Source organism: Homalodisca vitripennis, chromosome 3 (genome assembly GCF_021130785.1).
Source record: "Homalodisca vitripennis isolate AUS2020 chromosome 3, UT_GWSS_2.1, whole genome shotgun sequence".
NCBI lineage: Eukaryota > Metazoa > Arthropoda > Insecta > Hemiptera > Cicadellidae > Homalodisca > Homalodisca vitripennis.
Window position 1 is genome coordinate 67,960,362 of NC_060209.1, and position 21,709 is coordinate 67,982,070.

At 33.6% G+C, this 21,709-nt stretch overlaps 1 protein-coding gene across 1 annotated transcript in view; it reads left to right on the forward strand.

Annotated features, from left to right (window-relative positions):
- LOC124357024 (multidrug resistance-associated protein 1-like) overlaps positions 1 to 21,709 on the forward strand; it is an 82,578-nt gene that overhangs the window by 25,140 nt on the left and 35,729 nt on the right. Inside the window, exons 7-13 of the mRNA XM_046808394.1 lie at positions 1,128 to 1,316; positions 2,953 to 3,127; positions 3,295 to 3,463; positions 11,173 to 11,324; positions 15,929 to 16,066; positions 16,469 to 16,615; positions 19,596 to 19,680. Of these exons, the coding sequence (XP_046664350.1) occupies positions 1,128 to 1,316; positions 2,953 to 3,127; positions 3,295 to 3,463; positions 11,173 to 11,324; positions 15,929 to 16,066; positions 16,469 to 16,615; positions 19,596 to 19,680 (1,055 nt within the window). The remainder of the gene's footprint in view (positions 1 to 1,127; positions 1,317 to 2,952; positions 3,128 to 3,294; positions 3,464 to 11,172; positions 11,325 to 15,928; positions 16,067 to 16,468; positions 16,616 to 19,595; positions 19,681 to 21,709) is intronic.

Sequence of the window (21,709 nt, forward strand, 5' to 3'; positions counted from 1 at the left end):
AAGATTCCAATAAAATTTCAGTAAGTTGCAGACCTATTTGTATCTTTCAGTCTTTTCAAAGCTATTAGAAATCATTATTAAGTCACGTCTTCAATATTTTCTGAAATCATTCTCAATAATAAATAAAAATCAATTTGGCTTTCAGTCCCAGTTATCAACATCAGATGCCATTATCAGTTCAGCTGACTCTGTATTGACTGCCTTGGACCAGTGAGATGCATGTTATGCATTAGTAAAATGAGAGGTCTCACTGATGTAAGAGTGGCAAAAACTGTTTATTTTGAGTATTTATTGTGGTATGGTATTGTTTGCTGGGGCATTTCACCATTTATAGAAAAAATGTTCAAAGCTCAGAAAAAAGCAATTAAGTTATTAAGCAATTTAGACTTTAACCAATCATGCAGGCATCATTTTAAAGATCTTCAAAGTTTGACAGTGAGGGGTGTATATATAATGGGAATCTTGATTCAAACTTACAAAAGTGTGCAAACCAAACCTCTTTTTTCCCAACATAATTATTTTACACGGAACATTAATGCTATTCTAGTCCCAATAAACAACACTTTAACAAATCATTTTCTTATAATAACTAATATTTTTTAAATAAATTACCAATAGCATGTAGATAGATTCCAACATTAAATTCTTTCAAAAGGGTCACTAATGAATATTTGCTGGAAAATGAAATACAAGTATATCATTTGATGATTTTAGGCTATATTCACCAGGAACTTAGTAACAGTCTACGTATTGACTCCATGATGTGCCATAATTAAAATTATTTTGTAAATGTAGTATAATTGGTAGATTAAATTAATTTATATTAGTATTTAGGTTACTTATCTATTTGATGAGCCTTATAACATTGTAACTTGTTCTCTTCGGCTAATAAAGAATTTCATTTTATCTTGAAATTTTGCATGGACCTTCATTTCTATAAAGACAACATAAAGTTTGATGATGGTGCATGTCACTCCATGGGATTTGGCGGCTGAGCAGTTTTAAGATTTTTAATAAAAACAGTCCCAATATGTTTTTATACAACTCTCCTCTGAAAATATATTTTTGTTATTATGTCCAAGTGTAATATTCTATTTCAATGCAATGCTATCTGAATATAATTACAGGGCTGCTGCCAGTGGATTGTACAAGAAACTTGAATCATATGGAACACTGAAAAATACAAGTAATGTAAAGAAGAAGAGAGTCACTATTCTTTGGCCTATCTGGGGGGCTTTTCGGAGCCCAATTATGTCTTCAGCAGCAATTAAGATCATAGGAGATATTATATCATTCGTTAATCCACAGATTTTAAAGTGAGTATATTTAAAATGTTTTGAAATTACAAAGATAAGGTTTACGAAAGTATGATAATAAAACTTGTTAAATTGACAATATTGTTTCTCACTATTTGATTTTAATTTAGGATTGGGTTTTCAACATTTAAAATGTATAGTAGCTTTCTCTACATATCTTAAGTTAAAATGAAGGCGATGTAATAGATGTATCTAACTTTGCACCTTCATAGTTCAGTACAACAGAAGAAAATAACTACTTCAGTTTTGTATTTTCTCTTTATAGTTGTTTTCTTTTAAAATCTAAAAATTGTAAAGTTAATGAGAACCTTTGCTATAATTTTAGTCCTTATTAACATATTTTACCATAAACATTTTAATCTTTGTATTTAGTTTGAGAAGAAGACAAATGTTCAGTTTTCTAAATTGGAAGTATTAAACACTCACTGTTGTGGATTTCACTGTCTTTTATCTATACCTCAATAAACAATTATGAAGTCTGCTGTTTTTTTTTTTTTTTTACTATTACTATAAATTATTACTAATACAGTACCTTTTTTTTAACTGATCTGTAAACCAGAAATGTTAAGCAGGTTTCTATCAAACACCCATACTTGATTTTGGAACAGTGAATTAACTCATATTAAGCTTTGTTATTTCTGTAATGTCTACTTCTTAGTTTTAAAGCTGCTTGTTTAGCTGTTTATTCTAACTTCTGGTCCGGTTGTGAAACCGGATGGAAAAATGTCAGTTGTGTATCAACAATGTGCATCAAATGACTGTACATTCATCATACTGTACTCATATCTAGTTTAAGCATAAAACTAAAGTCAAGTTAATGTTCATGATGAAGAGGGTGAAAATCACAAGTCTGTTTGAAAATGAAGACTTGTTGAACAAGTTTATCAAATGTTCCGAGATATCATTTTAACTTAACATCTAAGATAATAAAACAAATAGTTTTAAAATTCTCTCTTCTGGAGTTATGCCCATCCATGATATCCAACTTCACAGAGCTGATATAATGATGTAGCTTATTGAAGGATTTTAATGGAACATTCTTGAACACAGGGTGTATATACAAGATCTAGGAGCTGATTGACTTCCATCAGTCCTTGAAAGATGAAGAGACTAGGAGGGAATGCTTTCAATAAATAGATTTGTTATTCAGATTAGTTTAAATGTATCTCTTATTGGAGGGGGGAAATCATCCCTCTAAGCACTATTTTATCTTGTTCATGAAAACATTTTCTCTAATAGGTACTGTACTGATCATGGAATTTTTACAGCTATGATAAATGCACTAGGTGATTGTGAAGCTTTGCAATGGTATGGGGAAAGCCATTCAAAAAAAAGAAACTCACTTCTGGATTCATGCTCATCCATGACAATAAACATCACAGAACTGATGTAATTAAATAGCTTCTTGAAGGATTTCAATGGAACTTTCTTCACCACCTGGCTTATACACAAGACCTAGAGCTGTTCGACTTCCACTAGTTCTTTAAAGAAGATGATACTAGGAGGGAATGCTTGAAATAAATACATCTATTTTATTATTCATATTACTTCAAATTTATAGTATATTGAAGGGGGAAAATTAGATCTCTTAGCTTCATTTTATCTTGTATTTGATAAAATTTCTCTAATTTTACAGCTTGCTGATCCAGTTTGTAGACAGTAAGGAGTACATGTGGAGAGGGTTTGCCTACGCAATCGGCATGTTCGTTACTGCAGAATTGCAATCCATCTTCTTCCATCAGCAGCTGATGTCTATGTACAGAGTTGGTCTCAACTGGAGGACTGCTATCATGTTTGCTGTTTATAAGAAGGTCTAAATTATTTTACAATTTGTTTAGTATGGTAGTGTTACAATAGTTTTATTTAGAGTGATAAACTAGTAATACTTGTCTTTATTGTCATTATTGTACATGAGATACATAATCTGATTCTAACTAGAAAATAGTAATATTGAGATAATTTATGAAGCTATTTGCAGTCTCTGCGCATCTCCAATGCAGCCCGCAAGAGGTACACAATGGGAGAAGTTGTAAATATGATGGCTGTGGATGCTCAGCGATGTAATGACTTTGCATCATACTGTCACTTTACTTGGGCCAGTCCATTCATCATCTTTGTTGCTCTCTACTTCCTCTGGCAGATTCTTGGTAAACCAAAGTCTTATGTGTTTAGAAAAAAATGTTAATGTAGTAGACGACAATGTATTAAAATACTAACTGAAATCTAGCTTGTTCATTTTCAAAAAAGTGTACTTTATTCAAATATGAATTTATAATTTTTGTGATTTATTCTTGAAGTTGTTTCTAAGAAATGCACTGGAGACTTTTATCGGTAAAGTGATCAAACATAAAGCATTAACTACAACCAAACAAATAGTATTGTTTTATCACTATATTATGTTTATAATCTGATTAAATTTAAAAAATGAACATTATTTCTTCTTATTAAATTATTGCACCAGTAAGTATACTACTGCCAATGGCGTAGTGTAGTTGGTATAACGGTTATCGCAAGATAACCAGATCAAGCAAAATCGAGTGTGGCTACTGCTTGTATGGATGACCGCTAAGCGATCTTGTCCTTGCAAGCAGCTCACCTGCTCGGCCATTGGTTGTGGTTCGGAAGTGACCTTTAAGCTGCTGATCCCCAGGTTAAGAATCAGAAGTCAGAAATCAGAAATTTATTGTCACGTAACGTTACATAATTGAGTAGATAAGATCTACAATAAACAGGTGACTCGTCAAATATAGTTTAAAATACACTAACCCTAATCAAAAAAAAGTTAAAAACATAATTAATAATTCATTGATAAATAATCAATATTAATCGCACAAACAGTGAACCACTAAAAATATATAACATTAAATTCTAATGGTAGGTACACGCACAGATTATAATTCATGTGATTGTAATTAAATAAAGATAGATGTAGCTATTATTATCCTAAAATAAAATAATTTACAAAACTCAAAACACATTTAAAAATAATTAGTGATAAAATAAATACAATGGAATTAATATATATATATACTTCAAAATGTTTTGATATGGTTGGGGGGGTAATTTACTTAATGAAGGTTGTATCATTTAGAAAATCAGTTTCTGAATAATATTCTTTCTCTATTAAGATATGTTTTAATTTTATAGAGAACTTTTCTGGAGGCAAAGAGGATAGAGATATTGGAATTTTATTGTAAAGTTTTAGTCCTTTGAAATAAGGGGACATTTCAAATAATTTAGTTCTATGGATTGGGTATGTAAGTCTGTATCTCTGTCTTGTATTATAATCATGGTCTTTTGTGGTGATATTATTATGTAAGTTTTTATGGGTATACATTAAGACCTCATATACATAAAGTGACGGAATGGTCAATAAATTTAGCTCTTTAAATATGGACCTACAGGATGATCTAAAATTTAATTTTGTTATAATTCTCAAAGCTCTTTTTTGCAATTTAAAAATAAAAATTGCTTTGGAGGAAGAACCCCATGCCAATATACCGTATTTCATGTGAGGAAAAAAATAACAATAATACACTGTCATCATCACTTGAAAACTCACAATATTTTGTAAAACTTTTAAGGCAAAACACGCAGAGCTCAGCTTACTTTCTAATTTTTCAATATGATGTTTCCAATTAATGTTTTCGTCAATGTGTGTTCAATGTGTGTCAATTAAGTGTTAGAGAGGACTTCTTAGCCCTAACCTCACCTGGTAAAATAAGACATCTTTACTTTACTTTTTTTATACTGAACAGAATTATAAGTGTTTTTGGTTTAATCAGAAATATATAAGTAGACTATATCTAATTAATTTTTATCTAATCTAATCTGAATAATCTTTCACATTCTGACTAATCTTAAGACTATATCTAGAACATTTGGTGAAGTGAATAAAGTTGGAGTACATGCTCCGTAGCAGATGCTCAGGTAGTGAGGAGTAACTCCTTCTAACACGAGTAAGTGCTCTGATTCGATGTGAATAAAAAGTCAATATTGGACTAGAGGACTTGCTCAGGCAAGTGGAGTAAGTGCTCACAGTTCCCTTCCCTATCTTGTGCTAGACAGACGTGTTGCAACTTGTCCAGATATCGAGCAGATAACACTATAGTTGAATTAAAGACAGAAGGAGAAGGGTATTGAGAACCGGCAGCGATGGCCGAGGTTCGGAGGTCTTCGGGACCGGTTGGCTACAGTGTTGCCAAGTTGTTCTGTCTGACTCGCTCATCCACAGCGTTCACATCAACCGCTTCTAGGTAGGGGTGGTTCGCAGCGGAAACATGTGGACACATTTATCGAAGCGATAAATTAATAGCGTTCGTTGTTTTGAGAATTGTTATTTTATAAGTAATTGAGTCAGAAATCAAAACCTTGTAAAGGATTTTTACTGAAGCCACGAGTGTATTATTGAAAATTATACATAGGCCTAATAATAATAATTTGAATATGGTACATTTTACTGTTATTAATAGTTATTTTCAAAACACCAAGGAGTATAGTGAAAAGAACTAAAATTATATTCGTTAAGTAAATGCAAGTCTGCTAAGTTATAATTATTTAATCAGTCTTATCAGTCTTAGCAAATCCATTGAAATGAGCACTGTGCCGCGATCAAAAATCAACTTACAACAAATAAAGATACTGTAGTTTTAACCTGATAAAGCTCGTTTAGGATAGTATTTTTAACCAATAAATGGTATCCTGTTAAAACTGTTATAGGATAATAATTGTTAATTGTTGAGTCTAAAGTTATATTGTTAGGTTGACCAAAATGCAAAATTTGCGACTAGGGCGTCAACCCGACTATGATATGAAATTTCCTTCAGTGTGACTTTTATCGATCAACTTAATGTAATCTAATTATTTGACAAAAAATCTATAACAATATTTGGAAGCTTGGTATATTTTTAATTTATTACTAAATGTTACTAACTTTAAACCACAGATTTGTGATGAAGGATGTTTTTTTTAACATCGCCTTTTCATACTGTATGTCATGATTATTTAACCACTCTATTATTTCATCCTTTCTAGAACTGCTGTTAGGTGGTTTGTCAACTACTTTTATGTGGTATTTTGCATTGTCCATTACAATGGGCGAAGGCCTCGTTAGGTTTGGAAGTAAAGCATCTTGAAACCATTTTGAAAATACTTTTTGGTTGATCTCTTTATGATACTCGTTGGTTTTCTTTAATGCAAAAAGTAATGCACAGTTATGAATAAATCCAGCAGAGCTGCCAGCATGCAGAAGAATTATCCTCCCCCCTTTTCCAACGGGAACAGGAAACGTACCTTCAACAGAATCATCAGTCCGTCAAATTTTTTTACAGTGCCCAGAATTTACCCAAGTTTCATCAATCCAAACTATTTCCTCAAAATTTAAATCTATTATTTATCTAAGAAATCTGCACCTCCAAGCAATGATGTCTCCTCTTTCCATTAATATTTTACGGCTGCCAAATTTCTAATATTTTAAACCCAATTTCTTCAATATAATGGCAACAGTTGATTTGCTTCCTCGAAAAAGATCTGCTTCTGCAAGACTTACTTGTAGCTTCCTTACTGTGGGATACTCTCTTCTTACGAAGAATCCGTAAACATGGCGGCGGATGGCATCGTTTTGAAAGGCGTCCAGCTCCGTAACAGGCTTAAACCTCGAATATTTCTTATCGGGAGTGTTCAGTTTCAAGCCACTCTGTTCACTTTGTATTTTCTCCTTTCCAATTCTCACAACTGTATTTTTCCTATCTCCAAAGCCGCAGCAGTTCTTTCGATAACTCTTTTCTACTGGAAGTATCGGTCAGTTGTTAATTTTCTCTTGCTGAAAGTAGTCTCTCACTCGACAAACCAACTCCCGGGATTGGCCTCGCAATGGAACACCTTTTTCTCCAACCTTGGTGTAAGGCACACTTATCACGCGAGTGCGGGGCCTACCGCGGTTTTTTATCACTGTTTCAGGGCACTGAGACATGGTACGGAATTAACAGTAATTAAATAATGTCTGTCACAAAAATGTAACACTAGAAAGTACGTGCGTACACTTGTCTTTCAAATAAGGTTTAGTCTTGAAAAAGTATATTTAACACTAGGCCACGAACACACAGAAGCGCAATAACACCACACGAAACAACATACATAACCAACAACCAATGACGTAATGAAGCACTGTTTGCTACTGCGCATCACCCAGCTGATACCTACCGGATGACAGCCACAACAGAGGAGACGTGACAACGCTGCCTCCGTCGAAAAGGAAAGTGCTCGGCTGTGATTGGTGGAGCGGTAGGGCGAGCCTTCGTGAGGCAGTTCGGCTGTCTTCGGTCGAGCTCGTCTCAATACCCTTCTGTCTTTAATTCAACTATAATATTCAGCGTCCACATTCGCATTGTTGTCTTAGTTGTCTCACGAGTTACAACAAAACAAGTGATGGCTTGTGATAAAGGGAATAACCCACAACATGAAAACCAGGCTTCTTTTATTTCGATTATAAAGGAATATCCAGTTATTTTGGAAAAGAGTAAAATACCAAGTATCAAAAACAAAAGAAACAGAGCCATTGAAGAGATTCAAAATCGAATCGATAATGAATTAGGATTGCATCTCGACTCAAGCCAAATTTTGAAAAAATTCAATAATATGAAAAGTAGAGTGAAGTCAAAGGCAGATACTAACAAGACTGGCAACAAGAAGGTTATCTTGAAACCATGGGAAGAGGAGTTACTTAATTTTATTGAAGGTGACACCGACAACCCGGCTATTGTGCGTTTAAAAGGTAAGTTCATATAAAACTGCTAAAAAAATAATTTTGCCTTTTTATAACAGTTATTTGATCATGTGGGCATGATAAATAAACTCTCATTTTTTTCTTCATATTGTACTGGTATACTTTGTGTTAATTTTTTTCAGAACTACGCTTGTAATAAAGAACTTTACGTTTTCAGGTGCTGTTACTGCGGGGACTGAAGAGACTCAGAATGAAAACAGTGTTTCTTTTGACTCTTCGGTGGATTCCACCAACTTTGAAACTAGCTCGGACAAAACAACTGAGAATCGACAAGGAAAAACGCAAGATTCAACTGCTGAACAACGTAAAGTAACAGGACCAAACGTTAAACAAGCAAAGAAAAAACGTAAATTAATTGAAACTGAGGAAACTAAAGATTTGACCATGCCTGAGCTACAACGTTTAGTGTTACTTAAGCAGCTTGAATACTTCAAAAAAGCTGAAAAATTGGTTGATATACAATTGAAACGAGAAGAATCTAAGGAAATCGATCAGCCACAATCAACAGTACCATCTGAGCAAAACGGAATTTCAACAGAGGAACTACAAACTATGATTGGAACTTCTTATTTAACAACTTACTGTGATGGATTGGAGTTCACTACTCTGTAATAAATGTATAATAATGTAAAATAAATTCTCATCCTGATCCTAGGATAACAATACCTACCTACTTCCAATTCCTAAAAAAACACACAAAAACAAAAACAATACAAAAAATATTTAAACTCTGGGGTCGTAATGACCGTGTTTACGTGCGTACGACTTTCAATAGAGCCAGTCTTACAGCCGTATGTACAACCGCGTATACAACACGGCCACAAGCAAAGGTTAGGTGCTACTGTGTTACAACAAAGCTTGTGGCCGTGTTGTATACGTACACTGCCTACATAAGACCCTTGAGCGACTGTCCCAGACACTAGCTTTACGGCTGTAAGACTGGCTCTATTGAAAGTCGTACGCACGTAAACACGGTCATTACGACCCCAGAGTTTAGATATTTTTGGTATTGTTTTTGTTTTTTGTGTGTGTTTTTTTAGGAATTGGAAATAGGTAAGTTTTTTATTCTTTTACCAGAACATTTATTTACACAGTACATTCTTTTTAAGCTGTTAAGCTCCATGTATCAGCCGAGCAATTTCGGTTCTTCTCTGTTGTCCTCTATTGCGAATGTCTCTTTCGTTACGATTCTCTACATTGCCAACTTCATTGTTTTGCCTTTCCTCAATGTTAAAGTCAAAGTCTTCATCACTTAGTCTTTTTGCAACATTATGAAGAATAAAGCAACAAACAACCATCGACGGAACATTTTCAGTTTTAATCCTAATTTTGTTTTGCATAATTGGGAAACGTTGTTTCAACTGACCAAAACAACGTTCAATTATTACTCTTTCTTGGGCCAAACACAGATTGTATGCCCTTTCTCTAGCAGTTATTGGGTTTTCATAGGGCGTCATAAGCCAGGGAGCTATCCCGAATCTCCAATTAGAAGTGCATTAGCTTGATTGAATTCCATAATTCTGTAAATATCTGAATTTCTCCAAATTCGTGCATCATGCACTGAACCTGGCCAAGAAGCATCTACGCTTGTGAACTCTTCAGCAAAATTACAAGTTGCCTGCACATTTATACTTGGAAACCTCTTTCTATTTATATATTCATCGCCATGGTCAGAAGGCTTGCGTATAGGTATTTGAGTGCAGTCAACAGCTCCAATGGCTGAAGGAAATCTGTATTTATCTTGCCAATTGGCTTTTTGTTGTTCCATTTCTTCTCTTGTAGAAGGAAATTTTATCCATAAGTTTTTCTTCAGTAATATAGCTGCCATTACATCTGAAATGGTTTTTGTGACTGTAGTTCTGTCGATACCAACATCTTCGGCAACACCACTCTGAAACCCAGGATCACCAACATATCGAAGAAAAGTACGCATTCTGTCCAAATTGGGCAACGCACCACCACGCCTTTCAAAGTTTTCCCCAAGAAAATGATCACTAATCCACTCAACATTCATTTTATTAAAACGATAAAGAGCTCGGTAGTCTTGCTCTCGAGATTCCCGACGCACTCTGTAAAGTTTTACAGCACGAAAAGGTAAAAACTCTGCCATCACAAGATTGAACGTCTTTACTTGAGCAAGTTGTATCTACTAATGAGTAGATCGGTAATTTCTGGAGTACCTGCTCACATTTTGGAGCAAGTGCCTAGTTTTATTCACCTAAAAAGGTGAGTAGATACTCCAAGTCAATTGTCTAGTCGTCAACATGAGAAAGTGCTCCGAGCCTCCACTGAGCAAGTTCTTTTTATTCACATAAAACTGGAGTACGTACTCATTTTTTGGAGGAAAGAGCATTTGCTCAGCTTTATTCACTTCACCCATTGTCTTTAAGAGGCCTTTAAAATAAAAACAAAGAACAAACAATAATAACGACAAATATAAAGAATAAATTTTAGTTTTCTAGTGTTTTATAAACTCAGTGCACTTAGCCAATTTTGGAAATGGATAACTGAAGTATAATTTGTTGTGCAAAGAACATTTTGTTTCTCTGCTTACATGAGATGCCTCATCTACTCTATTTATGTCTTAGTAATTGCAGCCATTGGTCTCTTCCTAATGAACTACTGATGAGCCATACCCCTCTCACTTTCCCTTGAATTCAGTAAAAATACAAAATAAAAAACATTAGAATGGTTTTTTTCTGGACATTCAAATATTAGATTTAAACTCAGTACTATTATGTAACTAGGTGACAACTCTTCAGAAATAATATTTAAAGTACCTTAGCCTATATCAAATTGTAGTCAGTCATTGGATTTGTACATTTCGTTCTTTTCTTTTTGGCAGTTGTAGATATATAATCTGTGGACATCATTAAAATATAATTTTTTTAGAACATATACAGTACTTTCAAAATCTGCTTCACAAAACATTTAGGTAAGAAGTGTTATATCTGTGTTAGTCTAGTGTTTAGACTAAGTGATGTCTATTATTATCAGATATAGAAGTGGGTGAATGGTTAAGACAGAGTTTACTACATAAGTGAATTGTATTTCTAAAAACTCATTTTATAGGTCTAGCAGCATTAGCCGGACTCGCTGTCATGCTCATCATCATTCCAATAAATGCTCTTATAGCGAAGAAAGTAAAACTCCTACAAATGGAACAGATGACATATAAGGATGAAAGAGTCAAACTGATGAATGAAGTATTGGCTGGAATCAAGGTTAGATATCAGCTTATACTTAAATAATGGTGTACTAGTTAAAAATTATTGGCAAGAAAACTTTATCTGGCTCTTTAAATAAAACATTCACCAATATATTATACTGAAGTTTTGCCAAAATCAACCACATTGGAGTTCTTTTCAACACAATTCTAAGGTGGTTTGATACTTCACAATTTTATTTTTCTTATTTATTTTAATAATCAATGGTTGAAGAAACATTGGCATAGGTATTGATTAGATCTAGTCTATGTACCTTCAGTTAAGTATTAAATTATTTTTTAGTATATGAGGTATGTTCAAAAAGTAACGGAAATGTTAATTTTGTGAAAACATTTATTTAGCTACATTAATGAGTTACCTTCAAAATAGTCCCTATAAGATATTATGCACTTGTGAGAGTGCTTTTTCCAACCTTCAAAACACTCCTCAAAGTTGACCTTTGGGATAGCTTAGCTTTTTCAGCTACGACTGCACTTGTCAAGCCTTTTTCGGTTTTGATGATCCAGAAGGCCTCCACTGGGATGATTGTGCCTTAGTTTCAACATCATATCTGTCAACCCATGTTTCGTTACTTGTTATAACACATTTCAATAATTCTGCATTGTCGTTGACTTTATTTAGTGACTACTGAGAATATACCATTTACCACAGTGTTAGTTCAAAATTCAACAATTTTTGAACAAATTTTCTTTATTATAATCAAAGCTAAATAAAACAGAACTGAAAACTCACTGAAAAATTCTTCATACCACGAATGTCACTTCCTGTTACTATTGGTACATTCAAAGTTAAAACGGTTATTTAACTATATTTCAGCCAAAAATATTTACTACTAACTTGATATCTTGGTGCATTAAAATTATTATGACTATTTTATACTAAATTTCTAGTGCAAGTAACCTTTAACTAATATTAAAATTATTAACTTTACTTGGGAAATTCTTGCTACAACCTGTACTCTCTTGCAAACTTGTGTATTAACACACCAAAAAATAAATAAATACAAATAAAAAATAAATAATTAAATAAAAATAATAAAATAATAATATTTAGTGATCTCCCAATCTTCTTAATTCCCTTCGTATCAAAATAGTACAATGATCTCTGTAAAGAGAGCTTACATTAGTTGACAACAAATTTTCCATATGAAAATCATAATTTGACTGTAAAATTGCTACTTACACAAAATCCTGCACATATTAGTAGAAGAAAAATGAAGAACCAGAAAAACACCAAATTAATACCTCTAAACACTCAAAGAGAAGCAGAGATGTCTGTGGTGGATGTTTTTATATGACCCCTTCCTTAACCAAAACTACTTCATTAGCAATGTCCTTATTGGCCTTTCGACTATCCAATTACAAGGCTAGATAAATTAATTGTCAATTGAACAACCCCTATTGTAACCCATTATGAAGGTTTACTTCCAGATAAACTGTTTCTTACTATATCATTCCTAGATTTTCTGAACTTTTCTTGAGAAATTACATTTGAAATTTTACCTATGTTTTGACAATTATACTTAAATTCTAAAATATTGTATATATTTTCTCCCATAGTAATTTATTCATTAAATTTTAATTTGCCTTTGTAGCAAATGTTACACCAACATCATCAGCGACTTCTTTGATTGTAATATTGTGATCATTCATAACAATTTCTTATATTTATTCACGTTTTCATCGGTTGTTGATGTGCTGGGGCTTCTGGAGCGTTCATCATATTCAATGTCTTAACGGCCATCTTTGAAATCTTTATACCACAAGTAAACCCTTGTTTTACTCATGCCTCTGTTAAAATTTCCCATACTCTGTTGTACTATTTCATTCACACAAGATTTGACACAATTACTTTGATCCAGTCAAAAAAAAAAAAAAAAAAAAAAAAAAAAAAAAAAACTAAAACCACTGAGTTTATAAAACACACCTAACATAAACAATGTTGCAGTTGCCACTGAAACAATAAACAATGAATACAGTTGGAAATTTTATTATCAGGAGTATGAGAATCAACATAAAAAACATCTTAGCAATCAAACTCTTAAAACTTAAAAATTCCTGTTACTTTTGTAACACACCTCGTACACTTTTAAGTTCCCCTGTGACACTTGCCATTTTGGGGGCAACCCAACAATTTCAAATGTAAACCCCCATCCACTGACCACGTAGCTGAGTTCCAAGGAAATGTCGTACAGCACGATGATAATGTGGTGGGGCACCATCTTGCTGGAAATGAACGATTTCTTCTTCAAATTCATGTTGATTCTCCCTAATAACAGTATTTATTGCAGGAAAAATTGATTCTTGTAACATTTCCAAATTCAGTTGACCATTGAGATTCCCATCAATAAAAAATGGTCCTATAATGTGATTCCCAAAAATCCTGGCCCAAATATTAACTTCTTCTGGGTACTGGGTGCGAGATTCACGGAAAACATTGAAAACATTAGGATTTTCTGTGTCCCAGTACCTGCAGTTGTGTTTGTTCACATCTCCATTGATGAAAAAACTGCATTCATCACTGAACACAACGTTTCAAACAAATAATGGATGAGCAGAAATTAGTGCTTCCATTTCTTCACAAAATTGTAGACGACGGTCTGGATCGTCTTTGTTTAACTCGTGGATAAGCTTAATTTTATAAGCGTGAAATTTATTTTTTTCAGTAACTTTACCACAGACATTTGGGAAACATCACAAAGATTTGCTACTAATCTGGTGGACTGCTGCAGATCTTCAACAAATTGTGCAACAATTTCAAACTGTTTATCACCGCCTAAAGGAGGCCGACCTGAGCGTGGGGCATCTTTGATGGATCCAAATTCTTGGAACTTATTTACTAAAGTTCTTAAGTATTTCCTTGTCACAGGTCTATCAGGATGTGCCAAATTAAACCGCCTTTCTGCCTCATGATAATTTTCATTAAAAGCCCCGAAATTAAATAACATTTCTACTTTATCTTCGTTACTACATGCCAATTTTACTCATAATCAGAATTAATTAGATAATATTATTTAAAACTTACAATGCGAATTCATGTGCATCTCAATAAATTATTGTAATAACACTAAAACACATAAAAACTTCTCAAAATACTTCACGGAACAGTAACCACACAATACCATTGGATAGTAATGATCTACTAAAATAATAACTACTGTCAAAGTATGACCTGTTCTCACAAGGTTGAAACAAGGAATGGACTAGTTTGTACTAACTGTACTTCGAACAGGGAAAGCCCAGTCACTCATTGACAATAAACTCCTTATCAGTTTACTTTCTAATATTGGATCCTTCATCCATTGCATGCCTCACTCATTGAGAACACAAACAACCAATAAACCTGTTTCCATGCAGATGGAAACTGTACCCAAACAAAATTTAGGTGTAAAGACTTAATTAAAATTTTTATTGGCTATGTTGTTGGAAAAGAGATAGCGATCTCTGGTTTCCACCACTATTTAAGTTTTTTCATGCTCTTTAAAATGAGGGGTCACTTGATAGGGGTTTACATTTAAAATTTTTGGGTTGCCCCCAAAATTTCGCATTTTTGGGGGACAAAAAAATTTTCAATATCATAAAATGAATTTTTCTTTCCATATTGCACCACTACCAACGGATATCTCATTATATTACCTACTGAAAAAAGTAGAGGGAGGGTCCTGACTTTATATTCACCCTGTATATAGACCAAAAGTGCAAAATCATTTTATATGTTTAATTCAATGAGTAAAAACTATGCTCTTCTAAGTACATTTGGCTTCAGTTGCTATTGCCTCTTGAGTGCATAGATGCTAAAGTTAATATATACTATGTCCATAAGTTTGTTTATAATAACAAATTGGAGCTAATGGATGATCTCAAGACATTTTGCTTTATCAATATATTTAGTCCCTTTATTTTTTAACTAAGCCGATTTTGATAAAAACCCAAACCAAACAGCTGAATGGCTGTACTCTCATTTATTATGAGATAATTTCATTGGAAATATTTGATGGTCTTATCATGTAACATTATGAATACCTTCATTTCCAGTTTTAAGTTTGTATACATTTCATGAGTACAATATTGTTTGTGTATAAATAGTGAACAGTGTTTTTCAAGAATGTCAGACAAGTCACAACAGTATAGTTTATGTAGAGCAATGCGTGAAATCAGTATTAATAAGTAGCTTTGAGGGACCCCATTTGAGCCTTTGAGTTTTGAGTTTCTAATTGGATAATCTTCATTATTACTTTGTGTATATGCCTCAGTTAAACAGCCTTTATCCCCAAAATAACTTCTAGATCATATTAAGGTGAATCAAAAAGATTCAAAATTCTTGATTCTATTGTGCTCATAAACTTGCATGAAAGACGATGATCATTGATTGAGTTTGGTCTTGATTTAGTTTAAGTCCATGTTTTCCATCCATTTAATTTAAGTTGATTTTGTTGTCTTCAACTACACATCCATGTGTGTCGCAAACAATATAATGAGTGTGGATCTAAAAATCATTTGTATGGTATTTTTAATGAGTAGAATAGTACTAATGCCATCAATGAATAATACAATCAGAGGTTCAAGAATCAAACCTCTGAGACTTAAACCAATTGCTTGCAGGTATTAAAGCTCTACGCTTGGGATCCAAGTTTCAGAAACCAAATTCTCAAGATAAGAGAGAAGGAGATAAGAGTGTTAAAATCAGCTGCATTGTGGAATGCTTCCATCTCCTTTCTTTGGCTCTGTTCTTCATTCCTGGTAAGATTTGATACACATCACTGTAAATCACCAATATTTTTCAGAGTAGGTTCATTTATTTTATTATTGAACTAAATGATGCTTGTGATACCTTGAGCGGTCAAATAGTCCTGTACAGACGTGTCTTGTGTAATTTAAAGTTAACTAGTACATTTACTTAAAAATTAATTTTTCTATAGAAAATAATAGTAATATACAGGGCATTCCATATGAAAAATTAAAGTTATCGCTATATTGGGAAATGGCTATAGTTTTTAAAAGTTTGATGTATATCTTTTAAATTTCTCTAATATTATGGAAATATTTCCAATTTATAGTTCGCTGCCAGATTTATAGTTTCCAAGATCTAAATGGTGGCCTATTTGAAAAAGCCAATATGTATTAGTATATTTTTCTGTACAGGTGTCACTTGTCACTTTCGCAGTGTTTGTGATGATCGATGAACGCAACGTTCTCACCTCAGAAATTGCATTTGTGGCCACTGCACTGTTCAATATTATGAGGACGGCTATATCCATAATGCCCATGACGGTGCAGGTTCTGCTTCAGGTATGTGTTCTGCTGATACATAGTTAGTAACTGTTTCACTTAGCCATTAACTTATGAAGATATAAATAGAAATAGGGAAGAAAAGGAGTTATACAAAGAATGCTCATCTCCACAATCTGATTAAAGATCATGTGCAAAGCATTCTCATGAATCAGGACACTAATTTTGCAGTGTCCCCTGTTGCAGCCCAAGGTCAACCAGAGCTCTGCCTGCTGAAGACAGTAGGCACTTCTCCTGGCTATACCCTGAAACGCAATGTCCAAGGGGGCTAGGCTGAAATAGCAGTCTAGAGCCACGCCCCGCGCACTTGGAAAGACACCAGTGATATCAAGGCAAGCCATCCTTTGTATGCTAGCCAAACTAGCTACCGCCATCCTGGCCTCCAATTTTGGTCACCAGACGTCAGCCCCAAACATTAATGCAGGTCTAACCATAAAGCTAATACAAAAGCCTCAGATTAAGTCACCAAGACCGACCTATTACACATCTGCTTTGTGTCAAAGACACTATGGGCAGATGGGGTTCCTAGTCATCTTCTAAGAATGACACCCAGGTACTTGACCTCAGAGTTTATCTCGATGAAAGAGCCTTTTTAATAAGAATGGACCAATACCCTCCATCTGACACCTTCTTGTAAAGGCAACCACGACAGCCATGATGGGGTTGACATTAAAGATCATCCCATCACACCATTTCCCCACCATGTTCAGAGCAGCCTTGGTCAATTCGTGACTTTTGTGTTGAACGTGCCACTCACAAGAGTCATAGTGTCATCTGTATACCTCTGTGTGAAGACACTGGTACTGTTTTAAGACACAACTAGGGTAGAAAGAACACCACTTATGGGACAGCCCCTTGTAGTCCTTGCACTGATCTCAGAAGAAGGATCTTGATCCCTTGATCAGTTACCACACCTCGTATCCTCAGCTGGACCTGCTCAAGCTCTACATCAACACAACCAACTGCTGAGTCTTTCATGATGGTAGTTGAAGAGATACACAGGCAAATACACCCAAAACCAAACTGCCAGATGCAACTGCCTGCTGTAACCTTTACAGATCAAGAACTGTTGGCTTTGGGTTGTTTTGATTTCAGGATCCATAATAGGGTCCCACGACTACTGAAGAGATAACCGGTCTACCTTATCCGAGCCCCACATCACCAGGTAAAGCTATTAAGGCTTGGGAGGCGTTCAATTTGCAAGGGCTCCATTTTGAAATCACTGCTCCTGCACCATACATCCCTTAGGCATTCATTGCTTCTCACCAAGGGATTGGAGGAGGCTCCCAGTCCATACAAATGGGTGTTTGTGGTACGATTCCGGACAGACCAGTCAAGACTGATCATGCTCGAACTGCAAGACACCAATGACAACCGCCATTGCAAATTGCACAATCAGAACACTAACCCGGGATCCTGGGATTCTGTTAACAGCAGGGCCACCTCATGCAGGGCGCTTGACAAGAGTTTATTTGAGGCCAACCATTGGTTGGATTGGAATACCCCAATGGTTTTGAGTTGCACCAGTAACTATGTAACCCCTGGTGAGGTACATTCCCAGTCTACTGGATATTACCTGAACTGAGTTGGACACCAAGATTCATAAGTCCTAAAATTATTTTAGGGTTTATTATTTTCAACTTGAATGTCAGCTCTTATAAATCACTTAACTTAATGTTGATATAACTAGAGACACAATATAGTGTGTCCATGCAGTCTACAGGGTTTATTTGGTCCTCAAAGGATTCAAGAATTAAAATTTGGCTTTATGTTTGCTCATAACAATTAAATAAATTATAATGAAACCGAGAATAATATTCAATTTTCAAATTGGCCAAAAGTAAATGAACAATGATAATGTATCTAGACTTTTTTGCAGTGTTGAAATGCAATAATTAAAAATCATGCAGTTAATCTAAGACTAATTATAGTGCACATTAGTTTCAAATCATCCTTGAACCCAGTGACAAGAAAACTGATTGTTTTGATTTTGACACTAAACCATTACAGTAATTATCAGTTGTAAGATTATGTTTTGTTTTTTGTTTTTGATATTACGTTTTTGTCACCTGTTTTGATATTTTATAGATATATTCATAGTGTTTAGTTGTATGTTAGTAAAGACTACTACAGTAATATTCTACGGTAGTTATTTGACTTATGGTGTTTCATTATGCCATAATGTTGGATTAGCGGGTTAAGTGTTTATCTTACAGAAAAGAGCTGTGCATTTAATGTCTGAAGTTCTGAAGAAGCACGTTGTAGGAAAATCTTTTAGCCTTAGGATTCTTACTCTGCCATCCTTATATGTACTGTATTTTCTTTTATGTATCAAACGCAACCTTTCTACGTACTCCTTTCTAGGTAGTCGATGTTCATTTTTATGAAACCAAATACTGGCATAACATTGGTACAGTCAGGTGTGTGTACAGTAGCACTCAAAATATATTGAGTTAGCAAAAAGTTATTATTATTATTATAATGCATTACCACAGAATATTAAATCAAAACTGTTAAAGAAGTTAAGATCAGTATTTGAGACTGTGTTAATATCTACATGTCTTGATAATTTCCTGAATTTTTATAGTGATGATTTGTTAATGGAATTTTATCAAATATTTTATTAATTTTAACTTACCTTATTACTTAACTTACTTGTATTGTCTAATTTTACTGATTGTTGATGTTGCACTGTACAATAAAGATTCTTGATTCTATAAGTGTTCAAATTAGTTGAAAGAAATCAAAGTTATGGAATACTCTTTAGAAGGATAACAGTACAGCTGGCCACTAGAAAAATTAGAAGCACAAGGCATTAAAAGTATTAACTATTATAAATAGTCTTTTGTGTCTTTTTCCCATAAGAAACAGATAAAATCCAAAAATAAAGATTTACTCTTATTTCTGTATTTAGATTCAAATTATTTTGAAATAGAATACTTTTATTTATTTTATTACTAGTAAACGTGTTATGTTTCAGTTTCTGGTGTCTTATAGAAGAATAGATGAGTTTATGAATGCTGAAGAGTTGGATATAAATTCGGTATCTCACGATGAAAGTAAAGGTGAGAATAAAATTTTGTTTAGTTTATCTAATTTAACATTTGTGTGTTTTTTCACAAATAAAAAATGTGACAATCCTATTAACTTTATAAATAAATGTGAAAGTTTGTGAATAATTATGTTTCTATATTTGCATGTTTGGTCGTTGAGATGTTTGACACTCAACCACACAAACTCCAGTGGTCAGATTTAAATAAAATTTGCTTATATTGCTTACATATAAGAATGAAATTACATATTTTATCCAGGAACACTGTTTACTATGAAATATTTAATCCAGAATTTATATTTTTGTGAACAAACTATCATGTGATGTATTGTGCTACAAATAGTTAAATGAGAGCAGTATTACCTAATTCTTAATATAGATGGTAGCTGTGATGAATTAAACCATTTAGTTTATTTTGGTTATTAAAATTAGTTTCATTTACCATTGTGGATGGCATATTTACAGTAGCTGAGGAGAGAAGAAACTGATGGAATGTTCACTAATATGAATCATAAACCATACGTTGCTGATAAGATATATAAAAATTTGTATGAGTCCTAGAATGAACCAAGAAAATAGGATGGTATAGCGAATAAAGATTAAAAAGCAAGGGCATACAGTGCACTGTATCAGGTTTACAGGTATTTATTTTTATAAAGAACTAATACTAAGGGTGCAAACAAATTAGGGTACCAAATTGCGATCTGGATGGCCTGCAAAGTAGGCATGCATTTCATTTCAGGGAATTTAAATAATCATAAATCCTGAATCATTACTAGTTTTATTTTAGTAAATTGTGAGTAATATTCGATTTTTAAATTGTATGGAAGTAAATAAACGATGATAAAACATTTTAAAATACAGAAGTAAAGGATATTTATAAAAACAATGAACTGTACAGAATAAGGCTACCATACTTGTATTATATCATGTTGACTGAGCAGGCATCTGATTTGTTGGTGGAGTTGTGTGAGAGTGGGGTGAATGATGTAAGGCTTGAAGGTAGTTAGTATACAGTATGTGGTACCCAAAATATTGACTTTTAAGTTATATTAAATTCAGCACCACTCCACAATTTTTTTTAACTGCTGCAGCAGAGCACATGGTGCCATGTTGGGGATTTTTCCATTTTCCAAATTTATTTATTTAACTTTGGATTGTCTTCATCAATTAAAAAATTAATTTTGCATTTGAATTTTGTCAGAAGAAATAAAAGAATAATTGTTTGTTCAGTTGCAAAGCTAATTAAAAGTTATTTAAAAACTTTAAATAATTAAAAATAGAAATATCCTGTTATTCAGCTTTAAAAGAAATTAATAATGTTTAAAACGAAGTATTAGTTTGGTGAATCATGACCGTTTACATCCTTGGTCCATCACCATGCACTCTATACAAGGTGGATCTGAGTAGTAACTGCACTTCCTTCTTCGTCGAGTGTTCTCTGTGTAAACTATTTTTGAGTGTTACAACATCCACTCCATTTTGTTGCGACTCAGCCAACCAATCAAATGTCAGCTCAGTCAACATGACCTTGTGTTGAAGATGGAGCTTATGGTTACTGTTAACTTAATTACAATAAACCAATATTTAATTCTTTTATTTTTGTGAGGCCTTGCTATCGAAAGGCCTCACAAAAATAAAAGTATTAAATATTGGTTTTATGTGTTTAGTGTAATTAAGTTAAAATGACCCTATGTGGTGACTCTATTCTGTCCAGTTCATTGTTTCCTAAATACCCTTTACTTTTGTGTTTCAAAACATTGTGTTTATTTGTTTCCGCCAATTTAAACCTTGATTATTACTAATTTACTAAAAATAAAAGCAATATTAATTTACGATCTGTTACATATTAATACAGTTCAAAAAGATCTTGGTGTATATGTCTGCACATTACTTTTGATAACTGTTTGACATACAGTGGATAGATTTAAAACCAATGTTGGTCTATTAAATGTAAGGCACATCTAGAGTAGTTGTGTACACTAACTGTTCGGGGTGTCTCTCTGGAGTAATTCTGCTGGTGCTAAGCAAGTTTTTCTAGG